Genomic DNA, 18640 nt, shown 5'->3' with positions numbered 1-18640 from the left:
TGGAGTCTGGTTTAATGATAGTCAGTCTGTCTGCTATGTCTGTCTTAGACTCTGCAGAGATTGCTTCTTGTTTAAACCTCACAGTACTGTTGTACCACATGTTCCTTCCCTTGGATTATCATGATGGCCTCTTATTTGCTTATCCCACTCTACTTTTGACCTTTGCAGTCTGCTCTTCATCTAGCATGAGAGCAATTTCTAAGAAAATATTTCAGACTTTGTAACTTCTTTCCTTCAAACCCAACAATGGGTTTCCCTTTTACTTCCAATAAAATCCAAACTCTCAACAATACTTACAAAGCTCCACACTTTTCCAAACACATCTCATTCTATTCACCTCCCTGCCTTCTAAACTCTAGACACTGGTCCAGCTTCCATTGGTAGAAAACACTGCTCTCCTACCTCAGTGCCATCCCATACCTTAGAACACACTCTGTGTCTCCTTCCCATTGTAAAACGCTCAGCCTATATCTCAGAAAGCCTGCCCTTGATACTCCTGGACCTCAGAATTCCCTTGACTTTATGTTACTTATTACACATTGTAATTATATACTTGTTAACACAGTTATTGCCTGCTTTGACCTCTAGACCAGGTGTCTGTTATTAACCCTTGCTATCTCTAGGGACAAAAAGAAATTTGCCCCAGTTTTGACATCTAGTAAGTAGCAGAGCTTGAACTTGATGCTGATATTCTGATTGAAAGTCTAATTCAGCGTGACACCTTTAAGAGGAATATAGATAAATTTGAGCTTCTTCCAAGGAGAGTGACCAGAGTGGTTAAGAAAATCAAAGCTGTTCTGTATGAGAAAGGAATACATAGTACAGCTTGGCAGAGGAAAATGTAAGGGTTGGGGATGAGAGCTGCCTGGGAGGATCTGAAGAGAGGTTTAGGTTAACTCTGTTGGGATCCAAATTTTTCCATTCTGAATGATGTAACTACAGAGAGAAGAATTTCATCTCCAATTTAATAAAGCATTTTCAAATTGTCAGAATCAAAAAGGGAATAGATTTCCTTGGGATGTAATGAGTTGCCTACCCCTGGAGGGGAACAAGCACTTTACATGGATACTGGCAAGATATGAGAGGTAGCACTAGAACCTGTACATGGCCCCTTCTTGCCCTGGGAAAATATGAGTCCTGGAGCTATGAGAAAAAAAAGAGAATATTTTCTTTATAATGGAACATATGTTCCCAAGCTAAAATTGTTATATTTCACTGATTGCCACTTGCAATTACTTTGACTGCTTTTCTGATTCCAGTTGTAAAACTGATCCTTTCAAAAAAATAATGAAAGTCAGATGGGAACTACTGGGCTCCGAGATGAACACATGGATATGGAATACCACCAGCATTAGTGAAAAGCTTTTTGAGTAAAAACTGAAATGCACGGTTGGTTGTAACATTATTCATCTATTACAGCTACTCAAGAAGCAGTTGGGGTTCTGGCAGCTCTTTGTTGATAAAGATTCTATTCCTCCAGACACCAAATTACTGTAGATTCAAAAGAGAGTTTAAATAAAGTCCTCAGGTTATGGCCATTGGGAAGCACACACAACCTCATGTCCACAGGATTTGGTTCTGAGCCAACAATGAACCTATTTTATAATACAGGAAAAGCCCACTTTAGAAATTTTAATTTAACAGTTAACAACATTAAAGAATTGATAAAAAAAGGGTTCTGGCTAAAGGCATCCATCAGCTACCAATATACAGAAAAGCTTTTCCAAGCAAGTTGAAAATAGAGAAATCTGGGTTAATGACTCAGAAAAGGCATCAGCAAGGCATTGTGCCTCTTCCCCTTTATCAAGGATAACAACTATATCTGAATAATGTGTCAGAGGACAGAGGAGATGGACAGGAGACTCACATCTAAAGGAAGGGAATCAGCCCAGCTCAACATTCTTAAGTAAATTTTAATCATTGATTACATAATGAATTGTTTTTTGACATACTGCTTAAGTTTGAATAATAAATTATGATTATTTTTTAGCGGGGGTAGGGGGGTGGGATGCTACTTAATAATGCTTGCACTTCCCAGGGATAAAAATACAAAACATCTGCCTGAAAAATACTAGGCACTTGGGATCTGTACTGTATCACCAAATGCTTTAAGAATTTGATATTTTGAAAAGAAAGTTAAAAGGAAAAATTCAATACCTAGTAGAGTTAATTATTAGGCTAATGTTTACATCTTGAAAATAATGCTGAGGCTCCTTTTCTATTTTGACACTCATCTGTAAGGAGGTAGTGCCTGGAATGAACACCTCCTTCCAGGAAATCCCTTTATATACTCTGGCCAAAAGGCATTCCAAGTAAGTCTTCTCCCATACAACCTTTACAAGATGGGGATGTGAGATGACTATGTTCTACAGAAGCTCTAGGATCTAATGTATCTGTATTTCATACAACCCAAACAACAAGCTGTGTAGAAAGATGAATGAGAAAAGATTTTAGGAAGGGTGGTGCTTTGCCCTTTTAAAAACATTAGCCCCAGATTGGAAACTAAAGTTGAACAGAAGTGTGTTTCAAGTAGATGAGATCTCAGTTTTCAGTGTGACATATTTAGAAAAATTTTTTAACCAATCTTGTGAGAAAAACAACATGGTGGCTTTCCAAGTGTTTTGGTGCCATGAAAGGTTTCTTCCGTAGCTTGTGACTGCAATGTTTCTGCTGGGAGGCTGAATCTACAAAATCCTTTCACTTTTTTTGGGGTGACCTTCTCCAAGTAATGCATACTTGTTTATTTAATTTATAATCCCCTGCCTTATCCAGAAGATGATTTGCATCTGCTAATGCAACACTATTCAGAGTGCACTACTAATCCAAGAGAAGTGTGTGAGAATTAATTGAATTCCTCTGGGGCTATGATGGATGGAAATCTAACTTAACATGCAGTACTGAAAGAATATAGAATTACTATAAATTAGCTGATTGCTTTTAATTTTTGGAGTCAAGGAGACCTTTGTCCAATACTATGATAATAATGGTGTTTGTTGCTTTTTTTTTTTTTTTTTGGTGGGTGTTGCTTATTAAAACAATGAAAGCATAAGAAAGATATCTGCCTTTAGCTCATCATAAGCAAATACCTTAGGTATGGCCCTGCTGTAGGAACTGCCTTTCTTGGAGTCAGTTGGTCTTAATGTCTTTGTTCAAGAACAGCTTACTACCTTTATAAAAGTAAGTTTCATGATTTCCCATGTATTATTTCATGTGTACTCTCCACTTACCAGTAGTCATGTAAACAGGTCCAAGACCCATAATTATCATTCTAATATTATAAGTGAGAAAAATGAGGCTAGATCTTGAATTCGTATTATACCTATATGCCCCTTTCCCGTGTTATAGTGTGTTTCATCAGGCAATGAACTATTCTTTCTTGTAGTGCATACAAATATTACTTACATGCTTTATACCGGATTTTGTGTTTGGGTCAAAGAAAACTTGGAGCTATAAAACACAAGCCTGTAAGACCAACAGAGATTGTGATGAGGTGAATGGTTGGCAGAGCTGTGCTTCTGTGTCCTGCAGGCATAGCAAGACACAGCAACAGCTATTCACACAGAATTAGGACAGTTTTAGGCTCTCATTTCATTTGCTGGGAATTGCTGGTTATAACTTTCAGTGGAAAGTAAGTCTAGGCATGGATTTTGGGCTCTGCTGTTCTTTTATTTTTTTGCAAAGCTTTGGAAATGTATCATGAATTCAACATGCAAGGACAATGCCATTTTTCTTCACCTAAGCATAGGATTAATAGAACAGGCTTCATGACATTGGTCCCACATGTGTTTGAATATTAACAGAAGGAGAGAAATCCTTGGAAAGATGAAGCTACTCTGAAAGAATGTTCGTGATGAATAAATAATTCATGCTGAAGAATGCTTTAAAACCTTGAAAGCATGTTGAACTGCCAAAGAATATACTATCTGAGCTGTTTTGTCCTGACTAGATTAAAATAATTTTTTTTTCCTGTTAACTTGAGGAGGACTAATTGGGTCATATGGGTCTATTAAAACAAAACAAAAAACAAGGGACGCCTCGGTGGCTCAGTTGGTTAAGTATCCAACTCTTGATTTCAACTCAGGCTGTGATTTCAGGGGTGTGAGATTGAGCCCTAGGTCGGGCTCTGTGCTGGGCATGGAACCTGCTTAAGATTCTCTCTCTTTCTCTCTTTCTGCCCCCCTTAAAAAAAACAAAACAAAATAAAACAAAACAAAACAAAAATCCAAACAAACAAACAAACAAAAAACCCAACTTGCCTTGGTCTCAATTTTTCCGGTCAGGAGATAATTTGATTTGAAAATATTTCTCTTGTTGAGGGGTATTCATAATTATAAAAGAATTATTTTATTAATGTGAAATTAAGTAATTATAATGGGTATATGAGTACTTCTGTATCATTCCATTCTGTAGGAAAAGTTACAATGTGCCTTTTAAAGTCTTGAAACAATACTAAGCACTTGCTAAAAATTGAGAGAAATTGGCCAGGAACCTGGGACTCCTATCTAGGGCTGCTGGTAGTTTGCTCTTTGACATTTGGGGAGTTGTTCAACTTGTCCAGACCTCTGATTGCTTATCTGCTAAACAAAGCGTGTTGGACAAATTGATTCCCTCAAGTCCTTTTGAGTTCTAAAATAAGATGTCTCTCTGTGGTATTCTTAACCTTCTTGGATTCAGAAATCTCTGTGAAGTTATTTTAAGATAGAGGCTTTTTGTCTCTCAGATTACACAGGAACAGGCTCTGATGCTCTTTCAAGCTGATTCCTATTGCTTCTACCTCTTATGTGCAGAGATGAGATTTTTCTGGTGTGACTGATACTTCAAATCTTGATTAGAATGTGGTGGAGTAAAAAGCAACAAATTCTAAAACAAGGCATGGGACTAGACTGGTAGGTGGTCTATTCATGGAAAGAAGCTGGCCCTGGATTGTGGAGGTGAGAATGAAGAAGAGGCAGCATTTCAGGGAAGGCAGAATCCCTTCCCTACTCTAGTGGACATATTGCTGCTGTACCACAGAGCTGGAGATGGATTTTCAGCTGAGTGGCTGACTCTGTCTTGACTCACAGCATGGTACCAAAACCCAGGTACTCTTATTTCTTTTCACTACTACAAATCCTTAGTGAAGTCTGTGTCCAAAAAAAGAAAAATGCTTTCTGGTCAACCAGTTTATTTATAGAAGTACTCAAGACCCAATGGAGCACAAAAGCTACCTTTTACTTAGTAAACAATGTCTCCTCCAATTCAATACACACACACACACACACACACACACACACACACACACACCCACATCCACACACCATCCCTAACAATGAATTGATTAAGACCCAGATTGCAGTTTTTACAACCCACAATGCAGAAAAAAATGTTAACTTTATTGCTGACACTGGCAAAACTAGAGGAGAGAAAATAGAAAAACGAAATCCAATAGTAATTTATAGTAAATTTATTTAATTCCAAATGACACAGACCTCGTTTTGCCTTCACTTGTACCATGACAGCCACCCACAGCCACATCAGAACTAGCAAAATGAAGGATTCTGTTGGCAACACAGCAGAGAAAAGCAAATGCTTCTTGCAAAAGTACAGGGTATTATCTGACTTGGCGTCCCCAGAGGTACCACACATTAGCAAACTGCCTTCCATGTTTCTATGGTACACAGGACAATTATTTTACAAGCATGCCTTGTTCTGTGGGCTCATCATGACAATGAGTTAATGGGGGAATGGGTAATTTTCAGAGAGTTTGTGAAGCCAGGCTCTGTCCTCTCAAGGTTCTGAGTCCTCTTCCCCTTGGTTTTCTATTCCTCAGCACTGCTGATGCTGAAGAGGCTGGGTTATAAGAGTAGTTACAGAGGAGGATGTGGGTGATTGAACTGTCATTGAATGCATTTCAAGGTTAGCTACACATGTTGGGAATTATCAGCACCTGTGATGGAGGGGACTCATTTCTGGTTAGGGAACACTCTGCTCTGGAATAAAGCAAAGCTTGGGCCAGTACAGCATCACAGAGTTTTGGTCTACTATGCTTATATTAATAAGGATGACATTATTATAGGGCTTTATTCAACAGTGAGCTAGTCTGAATCAAAGATGGAATATGGTGAAAGGAGTTCTGTCTGTAGGAAACTCGCAAAGCCCCAGTCTCCTCACAGATCCTAAAATATGAGCAGCATTTTCATAATGTTCTTACCCAACACCCCTATGAGAATTTAATGAGTGAATGCATTTGAAACTTCTAAAATACCAGTGGATATCAGTTATTGTTATGATCAGTGTAATAAACAGTAATGAAATAGACTACTCATTCCTAAATACCCTACTGATGAAAAGTTATTCCACATCTGGAAGGCCCCTTTCCATTTTTTATTTAAAAAATGGAGAGGACAAAAATAATTATTTTATGACTTCCCAGCGATATACAACCTGTGATTATATTTTAACAACAGAGCCACAACACAGATGATGTAGGTTTCTCTACAGCCTGAGCAATGAAGTGTAGATTCATTAGCATAATCTTCAGAGCTGTACCATAAAAACGAAAAAAAAAAATTCCCAGTAACTACAGACAATGGAGATAAAAATAAACTCATGGACTTTTTGATTTACTTTTTGATTGGCTTCCTGGAAACAGAGTAAAGAAAACCAACACAGCTAGCCATCCCTCAATTTTTTTTTTTTCTCTTTTCCAGATAAGAAGCACCACAAGTACAGGCTGAGGTAGGACCCGGGGAATAACTGATCTCCACACCACTTGCTTGGCTACATGCAAGAGGAAGATGCCATTTAAATAGCTCTAATTAGTCTTTAGGCAGGCTGTGAGCACCTTGTGAATTTTCAAGTTTCCAAAGGCTAAGTCCTCTCTAGCTCTCTATTTAAGACAAATTAAGCTATAAAAATTTGACTGTGCCCTGCTCCTCAAAAAGAAATGCTTTTATTTAAAAAGTAAGATAAAAAGACCACCTGAAATAAGAGGATTAAACTTTGTCATGCCTGTAAACAATTAACTTGAAAAGTGAACTGGAAATGTTAAAAAAACAAAACTGCTAAATCAATGATTGATGTTCAGAGCAATGTGAAGAAAATAAACTCAACCAATAGTTGGAAGAGATTTAGACATGTTTTAGTTTTTTTCTTAGATGGGGCATACAGTCTAAAAAAATTCCTTCACTAATTTAAATAGAATATCAAGAGCAAACTAAAACAAACACCAGGTGCCCACAAATTAGTCATTAGAGTTTGAGGGAGGGAGAGACTGAGAAAGTACAAGAACCGAGAGGAAGGAAAAAGAATTATATTTATTGAACTGGTGTGAGAAATAACACATGGCAGCTATTAAAGGGATTTGTTGCTGGGGAAAATAATTTAAATTCTTTGATGTTAGAGTTTCATATAAAACATTTATATTTACAATAATATAATTCACATTTTATTAGAAAATGTTAGGGAGATTGTATTAACTTATTTCCCTGTGTTTTTGTTCGTTTTGTTTTTACTTATTGAAAAAATATCAGGTGATTCTAGGAAAAAAAGAACAGTTAACTCACAGCACGGGAATGATGTGAATGGAAGACTACATTATCACGTGCCGACAGCTGTGTGAAACGAATCAGTAGCCACTGAACAGTGCAGTAGAGAAGCTAAGGAGCTACTTAAATGGGAAGCACTGGTGTGGTGGTGAAAGCTGAATTAACAATACAGGGGAATACCAGTAGTTTCTTCTCTTTACTTTAAAAAAAAATATGAATTATCTTAGGGGCATTGATTTCCTGTGAGTCACTTTCTCATTTGAAAGGTGCTAAATTGCCCATCTCACAAATGATCGAGTTGTTGTAACATCATCTGTATTATTTACAGTTGGATTTTTTTGAATTGCTCCTATTATGCAAATCAAACAGATGATAGATTTTGTATTTCCATTTAAAAGAACATATTCTCCCCCTGTTGAAATTTGTAATGCTATTATGGGTCTGGTTTCCATTTATCAAGCACCAATGTATTTTCTTCTTCACAGAGTGAAGAAACTATATGCAACTTTCTCATTTGGATATTATTAATTTTTCCATAGATCATATACAAAAGAAATCCCATCTGAGGACAAAAGGACATATTAATAGTAATAACAGAATTCATAACAGCACTGATAATTTTCATAGTTTCCAATATTTATTAGGCATTTTCTTTGTGCCATTCTCCCAACAACTTTATATGTATTAATTCATTAAATTGTCCTAATCATTCTGGGAGGTAGGTACTATTATTAATCCTATGGCACAGATGAGGAAACTGAGGCATAAACTCTTCAGAAGCAAGAAGAGCCTAGGATGATTTAATAAAAAGAAGTTCTTGAGAAGTGTATGGGCCCTTGCAAGGAGGTATCCATTAAAGAGAAAAAGTGAACACATATATTTATGTTTTGAAACTTTAAGTATATTCCCCCAAAACCAGAAAAAAAAAAAACTGTATTTCACTAAGCTTCTCTTATTAGATTAACAAGCACTAGTGTTACAGAATGCATATGACATGATGTCGGTTATTCTGTGTCATTTTTTTTTTTTTTTTTAAGATTTTTTTATTTTTTAAGAGAGAGAGAGAGCACAAGTGCGGGATGGGGAGGGGGCAAAGGGAGAGAGCGAATCTCAAACAGACTCCCTGCTGACTGCAGAGCTGGACTCTGGGCTCAATCTCACAACCCTGAGATCATGACCTGCCAAAATCAAGAGTTGGATGCTTAACCAACTGAGCCAGCCAGGCACTCCTATTTGTCATTTGTAACTCTTTCATAGATAAAACCATTTAAATCTGGCTTGGTAGAAGACACACATACAGGCTAATAGTTCTATTTGGTGTAAACTCTCTAGCTTAAATGTGGGGTTTTTTGTTTGTTTCTTTGTTTTAGAAGAATGAATCTTTTAATGTCCAAGATTTAATATTTATCTAATAAATATTGCTCAGTATCTATTGATTTCTAGATTTAGAATCAACTTTCAGAATTTTAGGAAGAGCAGGAAGGGTCTTATGCATTCTCATTCGGCTCTCAAACAGAACAAAACACACTAAGTCAGGGGTTTCTAAATTGATGAATAGGCTTACAAAAGCCTTCTGTGTCCTTAAACTCTCTGAAATTGGTGTACAAATTAATTGGGTAAGTGCCTTTTGTTTTCAAGTAGGGTTTAAAATGCTCGTCAGGTTCTAAAAAGGATCTAGCTTCCCCAAAGGGTTAACTGTACTAAGTGACATGCGGAAGATCACAGAACAGTTTAACTTAGAATTTAGTTTTCAGTCTTCTGTCTTCTTATTCAGTGTTCTTCCTAATAGAACTTTAAAAATAATATTAAACAAACAAAAAAATCCACCTGAAAGCATTTATATGTCATTTATTCTTTGGAAAACTTCACTTTGACTAGAGTCTAAGAGCACAATTGAAGACTTCTAGTTCTCAGATTTCCAACATGAGTGTTTGAAAATGTATATTTCAAAATTCCTAGACAGTCTTCCCAGCCAAAAAGCCATCATTTTTGATTTAGGCATGACATATATAGGAGCAGTCATTATGTCTTCTAAAGCTGCTATAGTTCTGAGTGGCCAGTTTGAGAGAAGAGCAGTCCTGAGTCCTACTGACTCATATGAGAACTTTGGCTCTGTCACCAACTACTAGCTACTAATTATAAACAAGCTACTTGATTTTTAAAAGTTTAACAATTTTTGGGCACCTGGGTGGCTCAGATGGTTAAGGGTCTGCCTTCAGCTCAGCTCATGATGCCAGGGTCCTGAGATCGAGCCCCATGTTGGGCTCCAGCTCAGCGGAGAGTCTGCTTCTTCTTCTGCCTCTGTCTCTCTCCCCTGCTCATGCTCTCTCTGTCTGTCTGTCTGTCTGTCTCTCAAATGAATAAATAAAATCTTTAAAAAAAGTTTAACAGTTTCTTCATCTATAAAATTGACAATAACAACTAGCTTTTGAGGTTGTTCTGAACATTATAGATAAAATCTATCCATGATTTCATACATGATATAAAATCTATGACATGTTGCCCAACACACCATAGGTATCCAGATAATGATATCTATTCTAACTTCTTGTCTTTATTGTTGACATAAAAAGTAGGGTTTTAAGTTTTGTTTTATATTTAGTCCTGGCCAACAATTTTTTTAAAGCTTTTATTTATTTGAGAGAGAGACAAAGAGTGTGAGAGCGAGAGCACAAGGGGGGGGGTAGAGGGAGAGGAGAAGCAGACTCCCCCACTGAGCAGGGAGCCTGACACGGGGCTTGATTCCAGGACCCTTAGATCATGACCTGAGCTGAAGGCAGACACTTAACCGATGGAGCCACCCAGGTGCCCCGTGGGCAATGATTTTAAAATTCCATTTGAATATGCCTTTTAAAGTGAAATGTTAATTATGATCCTACTAATAGAAATAGAATACTGGCAGCAGTGAAGAGTAATTACATTTTAGGGAGAAAAAACACCTTTTTTTTTAAATCTAGGACTGAAATAATTAGATTGAAGTTATGCTAGTTATTAGACATTACAATAAATAATCTTCCATTTATTGATATTCCTGAGTTTATAAGAAGTTGAAGATACAGACAAAGATACTGAGGTAAGTAGACCACCTTTGGAATCAGTTAGAGATAGATGCACTTGACCTTACTTCTGCAACTACAGGACTCTAAAGCATTTGGATCACTGATGATTTCCCATATTGTGTCATTGCCTCAGATTAATTATGCCATAAAATAAGAAATGAAATACTAAAACGCAATGTTCGCATTATCCGTAGGTTAGACAAATGATAAAATGGATTTTTAAGCAAACTGATAAGTCTGGGTATTTGGATTCAAGCTAGTGACTCAGTCACAGACACATTGCCTATCTGTAGGAAAGCAGTGTGAATGAGGTGGGCCCATGCAAACATGAGCTGAGGAATCAGAAAAGCTCACTTCCAATTTGAGCTCTATTACTTATATATGATGTGACTGTGTGTGTGTGTATTATATATATATATATATATATATATATATATAATACACACACATATATATAGCAAAATAACGTAGTGTGTACAGTAAATGATATAATTGATAGGAAAGCTACATAGAGCTAATTCATAGAAGTCAGAAGTAAAAGAGATTTCACTCATATGTGGAATTTAAAAAAAATAAAACAAATGAATAAACAAATAAAAAGCAGAATCAGACCTATAAATACAGAGAAAAAATTGGTGGTTGTCAGAGGGAAGAGGGGTGAGGGGATGGGCCAAATGGGTGAAGGGGAATGGGAGATACAGGTTTTCAGTTATGGGATAAATATGTCATGGGAATAAGGGCACAACAGAGGGAATATGGTCAGCGATATTTTAATAGCATTGTATGGGGACAGATGGAGGCTACACTTGTGGTGAGCTCAGCATAACTTACAGAGAAGTTGAATCAGTTGCATAACACTTATGTTGTATACTTCAAACTAATGTAACATTGCATGTCAACTATACTCAAATTAAAAAAAAAAAAAAGGTTTCAGCTAGGAATTGACACTCAGAGAAGATGAGGTTACATGACTAGGAAGTGACAGAGCTGTGACCCAAACCCAGATTTCCTTGCTCTTCTCATCTTTTGGTTTATCCATTTGTTTTTTCCTACTTTAGTAAAAGTAATGAGCAACTTTGGATTCTATAAGATTAAACATATAATTATATATTATTTTATGTACGTACGTATAAGTATTAGTTTCCATTTAGTCTTTGACAATATTTAGCTTACACTATGAAAATAAATCCTATCACCTCTCTTCCTCAGGAATTACTGATGTCTCTTAAGGACAGCTTAAACATGGAGGGGAGGCCAACAGTAACTGGATTGGTCAAAAATTTAATTGTGTTTCCATAGTGCTTGCTCTATAATTCAAAAAATGTAAGCATTTCTGTAGTTGAAACTCTCTTGAATTTATTCTACATTTTCCCCAACATAAATAAAATGACTGTAATTTGGAAACATGTCATGAAGTATCACTATTTTCACAGAATTCAATAAGCACACTCGTGCTGACACACAATTCCCCATTCTTTAGTTTATTTCCCCTGCCATTGCTCAGCGGAAGTAGTGTAAAGGTTTTGCTCTAGGAAACAAAGATAAAGATAATACGAATCACTGTGGCAACTTCCAGTTTTCCTTTATTGTCTGTCAGACCACTCGGCAAAGTAAACATGAAGAGGGGCCAGCGCCATGGAGAACAGCAGCAAAAATGTCCAAACTAAAACGTTCAACCAAAGTCTTTTAAGTTATCACCACAGGTGGAACCCAAAACAAGCATGTTAAATTTTATAAATTGTGCATGAAGTCTCTTAACATTTAAATCCTCTTGAAAAATCTGGCTCTGTGTTATCAAAGCTCCCTTATTGCGAGAAGCCCCAGTTGGCGGTTCTGTGGTTCCTGTTGCCAGCATTCCTTTTCCGTGCTTAAGATATAGGATGATCGTTTACCCCCTTAAATATCTGCTGAGTAGGGCTTAGTCTAAGATAAAACACTGTTCATGGTTGTAATCTAGATTAAAGCTCTTTATATAGCCCATAAACTTCAATTAAATGCTTCTAACCTTTTGTGTAAGACTTAAAATTGAAAGACTTTTGGTTTCTAGGTCAGCTCTAGATTTAGGGTATATTTGTGAGCATAGAGCTATAAAAAGGCAGGTTTTAGTCTGATTCAAGTGCTTTTGCTTTTGTACTGTAAAAATAGCATAGGAATGAAATGTACATAGTTTCCATCTATCATAATAAAGGGACAAGGAGGAATATTCTTTGTCCTTCAACATACTTTACTATTAAGATGGTGGAAAATAACAGGTTAAGGAAAATAATGATAAAGTGGGCAAAAGTACAGGGACATGGTAATACTGAATGACCTAATTCTGAGTGGAAACAATGCTACAATACAGCAAAAGCAGACTGACAAGTTCTCCAGCCAAGATCATGCCAAATAGGTTCTCAGTTTACATTCATTTAGTTTCTATAATTTACCTGTTTCACTAATGGAAAAAAGATTTCTCTCCTCCACTTGTGACTTGGTTTAATTTCTTATTAACTATGGAGTTGACTTGAGACTTCTTGTCTCAAGTCAAAGAAATTGCTATTTATTTATTTTTTTACATTTTAAAATGGGAAATACAAAGATAAAATGTAAATGTTATATGCTAATCCTCCACATATACCAATTACAGTTTTCAAACAGGACTTGAAGCAATTACCTGTTTGACACCATCCTGTTTGAAGAACTAGCATTGGTGAAATTTTGATAAACCTGATCAATTTTTTCCCATATGGAAAAAGGTTAACTCTTGAGCTCCTAGTACTTCAATAGACTCAAAAAGGAATTATAACACTTTCCAACATCAAAAGTAAAATTAATTGTGAGAATTTTACAAAATATATCTATGCCACCTAACACCAGTTTGAAGAAAGGGGGCTGCAGGTATGGGCTTGCTCAAATGCTGAAAGATAGTTCTTCCCATAAAACTGGAAATAAATGTATTGGTTGCCTTGTGTGCTTACTGGGGAAGACTTTAAGCAGTGTCTCACTTTCAAATTAAATTTGGTACTAAATGAAGCATGTTGGATTTGTAGGACCTGATCAGAGTTATGAGATAAAGTGGTAGTCATCACAGATTTGAGAAGCAGAAAAAAGTGAAAGATACTTGAACGACTATAGATGAAAATGTTTGAACTGCCAGGTTCTAAAAAGGACTTGGGTCTGAATCTGGTATTATTTAATGTTTACTAAAACATCTGGAAGAGGGTAAGCAGTGAACTTTCAAGTATGAAAAGGCCACAGAGCTTTTCTAAAGGATGCCAATGAGGATGAAGTGGTATGTGGCAGTTGGTGGTCCAGCTTAGCTATTAGGACAGAAGGAAGGATTTAAGTGACATTGTAAACTCTCTTCTAAGGACAGAAATATGCTACCATAGCCAAAAAAAAAAAAAAAAAAAAAAACCTAACAAAATACTGAATGTTGAACATGAGCTCCTAATTGATTTTAATATGCCATGTGAAGGGATTTATTACTGGAAGGGAATGAATGGAAAATACTCTCCTCATGAATCCTTACAAGAAGCTAGGTATAATAGAGGTGTAATCCCCATCTTTTAGGAGCAATCATTCCTTCTGGAATGCACTCCTTGCTACAATTGTGAGAGATAGATTACCAAGCAGTCCACAAATTAGCTGTACCAGACATTTCCAATATGCTTAATTTTAATTAATCACCACACCACCAACTCCTAACCTTTAGACTGTCCCTAGTGGCTATCCCGGTTTATTTACAAACAAGCCCCCCCCATTTAAAAATAATAGTCAATGAGCATCTTCTGACAATCACCTGTTTATTTATAACCATCAGCAACCATCAGTAAAATGGGCAACCTCGGTTTGCTTCCCCTCTATAAACATCAACTACATTATGAAGTCTTCCACCTAGAGTCAAGCCAAGAAGGTAATGAGAGATGCTTCTATGTTATATGGTGTTAGGGATTTTGTGTGCCCAAATATACATAGTATATTTGTATGAGAAAGAAAATGTGAGAATAAGTGATACCCGAATCTTAATTATGTCCATAGATAGCGAAAAACCTAGCTAAAAATATATTTTCATGCACACTCTTAAACTCATGAAAATAAAAGTGTAAATAATGTCTGAATTTCCTTACCTTCTATTGCTGATAGGAGAACCCGGGAATGATCATATGCGATTACATTTGCATATCTATTCTTTGGTTTGTTTACTTCCAAGTTTGAATGTTCCCATGTGAACTGCTGGCCAGGGTCAATTGACTTTAAAAGAAAAACAGCACATATACACACACAAAATCAATATTTGATAACACAGATTATAGGCATTTATCACAAGTAACAAACATGATTTAAAAAGAAAAGTCTGAAGCCACACTTCATCAAAGATGACCCTAGCTATGAAGCTGAACAGTAATATAACTAGCATAACACGAAATGATTAATCATAGTAAAAAACAGTGATAGTCACCAACATTGATTCAAATGAAAAAAAAGTCAATACAGATGTTCTGTGAATATTGGAAAGGCAGGGTTTTAAAAATTGTTTTACTTTTCCATTTCCTTCTCTGCAGCTGGAGTTTACAAATTATCTGGTTCAATATTCCTTATGGTTCTATGAACATTATTTTATCTTTTTTTTTTTTTAAAGATTTTATTTATTTATTTGAGAGAGAGAGAATGAGAGAGAGCGAGTACATGAGAGGGGGGAGGGTCAGAGGGAGAAGCAGACTCCCTGCTGAGCAGGGAGCCTGATGCGGGACTCGATCCAGGGACTCCAGGATCATGACCTGAGCCGAAGGCAGTCGCTTAACCAACTGAGCCACCCAGGCGCCCAACATTATTTTATCTTGATTATTCTCCCTACTCTTTCCTGTCAGGACCTAGCCTCACCCTTACATTTACTGGTCATTCACTAGCTTCAATGGACATAGGCTTCACTGTTCTTTCTTTGCCTAAGGGCTTACAACCTGATGGCAACTTAAAATTGTGTCTGTTTCTCCATAACACACTATGACCAGTATCACAAGGCAATTTGTACAATTCAAATAGTTAAGAATAATTGCAAAGAAGGGAAGTTGGTTAAATCTAATAATCATCTTCAAATATCAATTCACGACCCAATGCAAATAGGATCTACTTACTTTTGTATTTATTTCCTATTTATCATTGCATTATATTTACAAAGTTTGTTTCTTTTTATTCTTTATTTTAAACTTATTTTTTCTGATTTTTAATGACTTTTCTTGATGCCTTCATTCAACAAGCCATTATTCAATAATCTAAAGTAAATATTGCACAAATATAAAATAATATATACATTTTTTATAGTTAAAGCAGAACCATTATTTTGAGACTGGATTCTGGATTTGATTATAAAACTCTGAGGGACTTTTTAATTTCCTGCAATGTTACTGAAATCAAAACATCTTTTCTTTGATCATACGATACTGACACTTTCTTAAGATATAATTTCATGGTATATGGAAACATGAGTTCAGTAATTACATAAACATGATTTCAAATGATTAAAGTCAAGTTTTCAGAAATAATGATAAATTGGGTTTATATACAGGTAAAATTCTTTAAAAAAGTAAAAATACTATGTTATGTTAATAGAATTTTTAGCAGTTGTTTTTGATCCTGGACATTTACCATGCTTCAATATGTATATGTAGACCTGGAAAGTAAAACATATTCAACTGCTGTTACTTATTAAAGATGTGTATATTTTGTGTTTAATAGGGATGGTAAAGAGTCAACCTATTAACCGTCATGAATAGCCTCCAAACATACTAAAATTCTCAGCAGGATAGATTGCAGTCTCTAATTTACTAAGGATTATAAAACCCCTTTTCTTTTCTTAGCCTCTGCTAACCTATATATAACGAGTCCATCACTGAACAATATTCAGCAGAATAATTATCCGTGCTTTAGAGTCTAAAGGATAATATAATTAGGGGTCTTTCTAGTTTGTTCTTCCAGGGAAGCTCATCATCTCCTCTGTGGAATGTACTTCTCTCCAAGTATCCAGTGAGCTGAAACATGCAGATGCCTAGGTGGAAGCCTTCAAGTCAACCTTGAACTTTCTCCACACAAAGCAGCTTTATTTGGTGAGCAAACCCTACCTTAAAATTTTCTTAAATCAGTCCTAAATCTACCAGCTCACTGCCACTCCCTAAATCCAATCCTTCAGTATCTGATGTCTGCTTGAACTCTCTCTTTGAACTCTCACTCTAATGCACTCCTCATACCAAAGTAGTATTTCTGAAGCTCTGCTCTGGACAGGTTAGGTTCCCGCCTAAGAACTTCCACTGGCTCTGAATGACCTACAGCTTAGATTCTAAAGTCCTTAGCCACAGTCCTACCTATACACCTTTAGTCATCTTTGCATCTACAAAGATGGCTCAATAAATTATGGTTCAACAGGTTTCCTTAAATGAATTGAATTGAGGAATAGATGTTGTTGAGAAGAGTTCATAAAGAGAAATCATGGAGTCATTCTTCCATGTAACATGGGAGTTAAAGAACAGACTATGGAAACTGCAGTGTACAGTGTGCTAAACTAATACTTTAGCACTCATTATCGTATGGCTTAATAGTAAAGTATGTGATCCTGAAATTACAACTACCAGTGATATTCCACTTTATACTGAGGAGCATTGCTGAGTACATAAGCTTCTTACACATTATTCTCTAAAATATCCCAAGAAGCTCCTAGGCTCACTGATGTACAGTGCTTTGGCAGAAGATATTACTTCCTCTGATGGCCCTGTTCTTCAGACTAAGATCACTCACAGATGTGTAAAGTGGCATGCATTTAATTAGACTAATGAAATTGCATCTCTCAACACAGACACTGTTAACTTATGTCCATTTCCACTCTTGCCACATATTCCCAGCCTTCTGAATGCTTGATTTGATACCTACATTGAAGAGTTTAAAAACCAGTCATGGAAACATGAATTTTATGTCACATGTGTTAATATGTTTAAGCTTAAAGGATGATGCATGAGAAGAAGACCTATAGTAGTAGGATAATTATAATAGCTGCCGGGTCATGCAGTATCCTGTTTAATTTTCACAAGTGTTATGAGGTACGTATTGTTATTTTCCAGACAAGGAAATTGAAGTAAAGAAAGATTAATTCAATAAATCTTACTAAGGGCCTTCTCTGTGGCACTATGCGATTCGGTGGTTAAGTAATTTGCTCACACAGCTAGACTCATACCTTCACCCTCAAACCCAGGTCTGTGTGATATCAAAGCCCAGCTGATGATTAACAGCTGGTAATTACCAAGCCATGATGCTACTTATCCTGAAGGCCACTGAAAAACGAAGAAGCCCAACACTTAAACATAACTATTCTTTATCTCGCCAGTCCGAAATGTATTTCTTTCCAGCTGGTCATCCTCTGTCATTCTGGGGCAATTACATAAGAAATCAAGTTTTAGAAATGAGGTTGGCTTCACATGAGTGATAGAACAGATGGGATGCAGCTTACATTCGTACTCGTTTTACGCAGATCAAACAAACATTGATTAAATAATGCTAAACTGTCTTTGTGCAACACATACTCATCTATCTGTATCTATCTGTCTGACTGAACGTGTAACAATACACAGCATAGGTCATTATTTTGGAGTTTGTCAGAAAGCCGAGAGCAGTAAACTCAGTAAGGAATAACAACTACTGAAAGTAGGTGAGGTATAAGATGACTTTTTTATTGAGAAAAAATAAAACTGGTTGAGGAAAATCAAATTTCAATTCTCCATGTTAATGAAGCAAAGGTATCGTGGATGAATAAGATCCTAATTCTCAAAACAGACCTTTTTTTAAAGATTTATTTATTCACTTATTTGAGACAGAGAAAGAGAGAGCACTAGTAGGAGGGGCAGGGAGAGAGAACCTCGAGCAAATGCCCCGCTGAGCATGGAGCCCCATGCGAGGCTCAGTCTCACAGCCCTGATATTAGGACCTGAGCCGAAACCAAGACTCAGATACTTCACTGACTGTGTTTTCTTAGTGCAGGCAATGCTACAGTTGCTTTGCCTCTTTGTGTTCTGGTATCTCTTGCTGAGATCC

General features: G+C 36.4%; 1 protein-coding gene across 50 annotated transcripts in view; it reads right to left on the bottom strand.

The window, feature by feature from the left end:
* PTPRD (protein tyrosine phosphatase receptor type D) overlaps positions 1-18640 on the bottom strand; it is a 2332398-nt gene that overhangs the window by 63100 nt on the left and 2250658 nt on the right. For all 50 annotated transcript variants that reach the window (XM_032392357.1, XM_032392358.1, XM_032392356.1 and 47 more), the window contains one exon: positions 14695-14818. In XM_032392357.1, the coding sequence (XP_032248248.1) occupies positions 14695-14818 (124 nt within the window). The remainder of the gene's footprint in view (positions 1-14694; positions 14819-18640) is intronic.

The sequence above is a fragment of the Phoca vitulina genome, unplaced genomic scaffold, assembly GCF_004348235.1.
Source record: "Phoca vitulina isolate PV1807 unplaced genomic scaffold, GSC_HSeal_1.0 scaffold67, whole genome shotgun sequence".
Taxonomy (NCBI): Eukaryota; Metazoa; Chordata; class Mammalia; order Carnivora; family Phocidae; genus Phoca; species Phoca vitulina.
The sequence above is the reverse complement of the archived record's forward strand: the minus strand, read 5'-3'. Positions and strand labels throughout refer to the sequence as shown.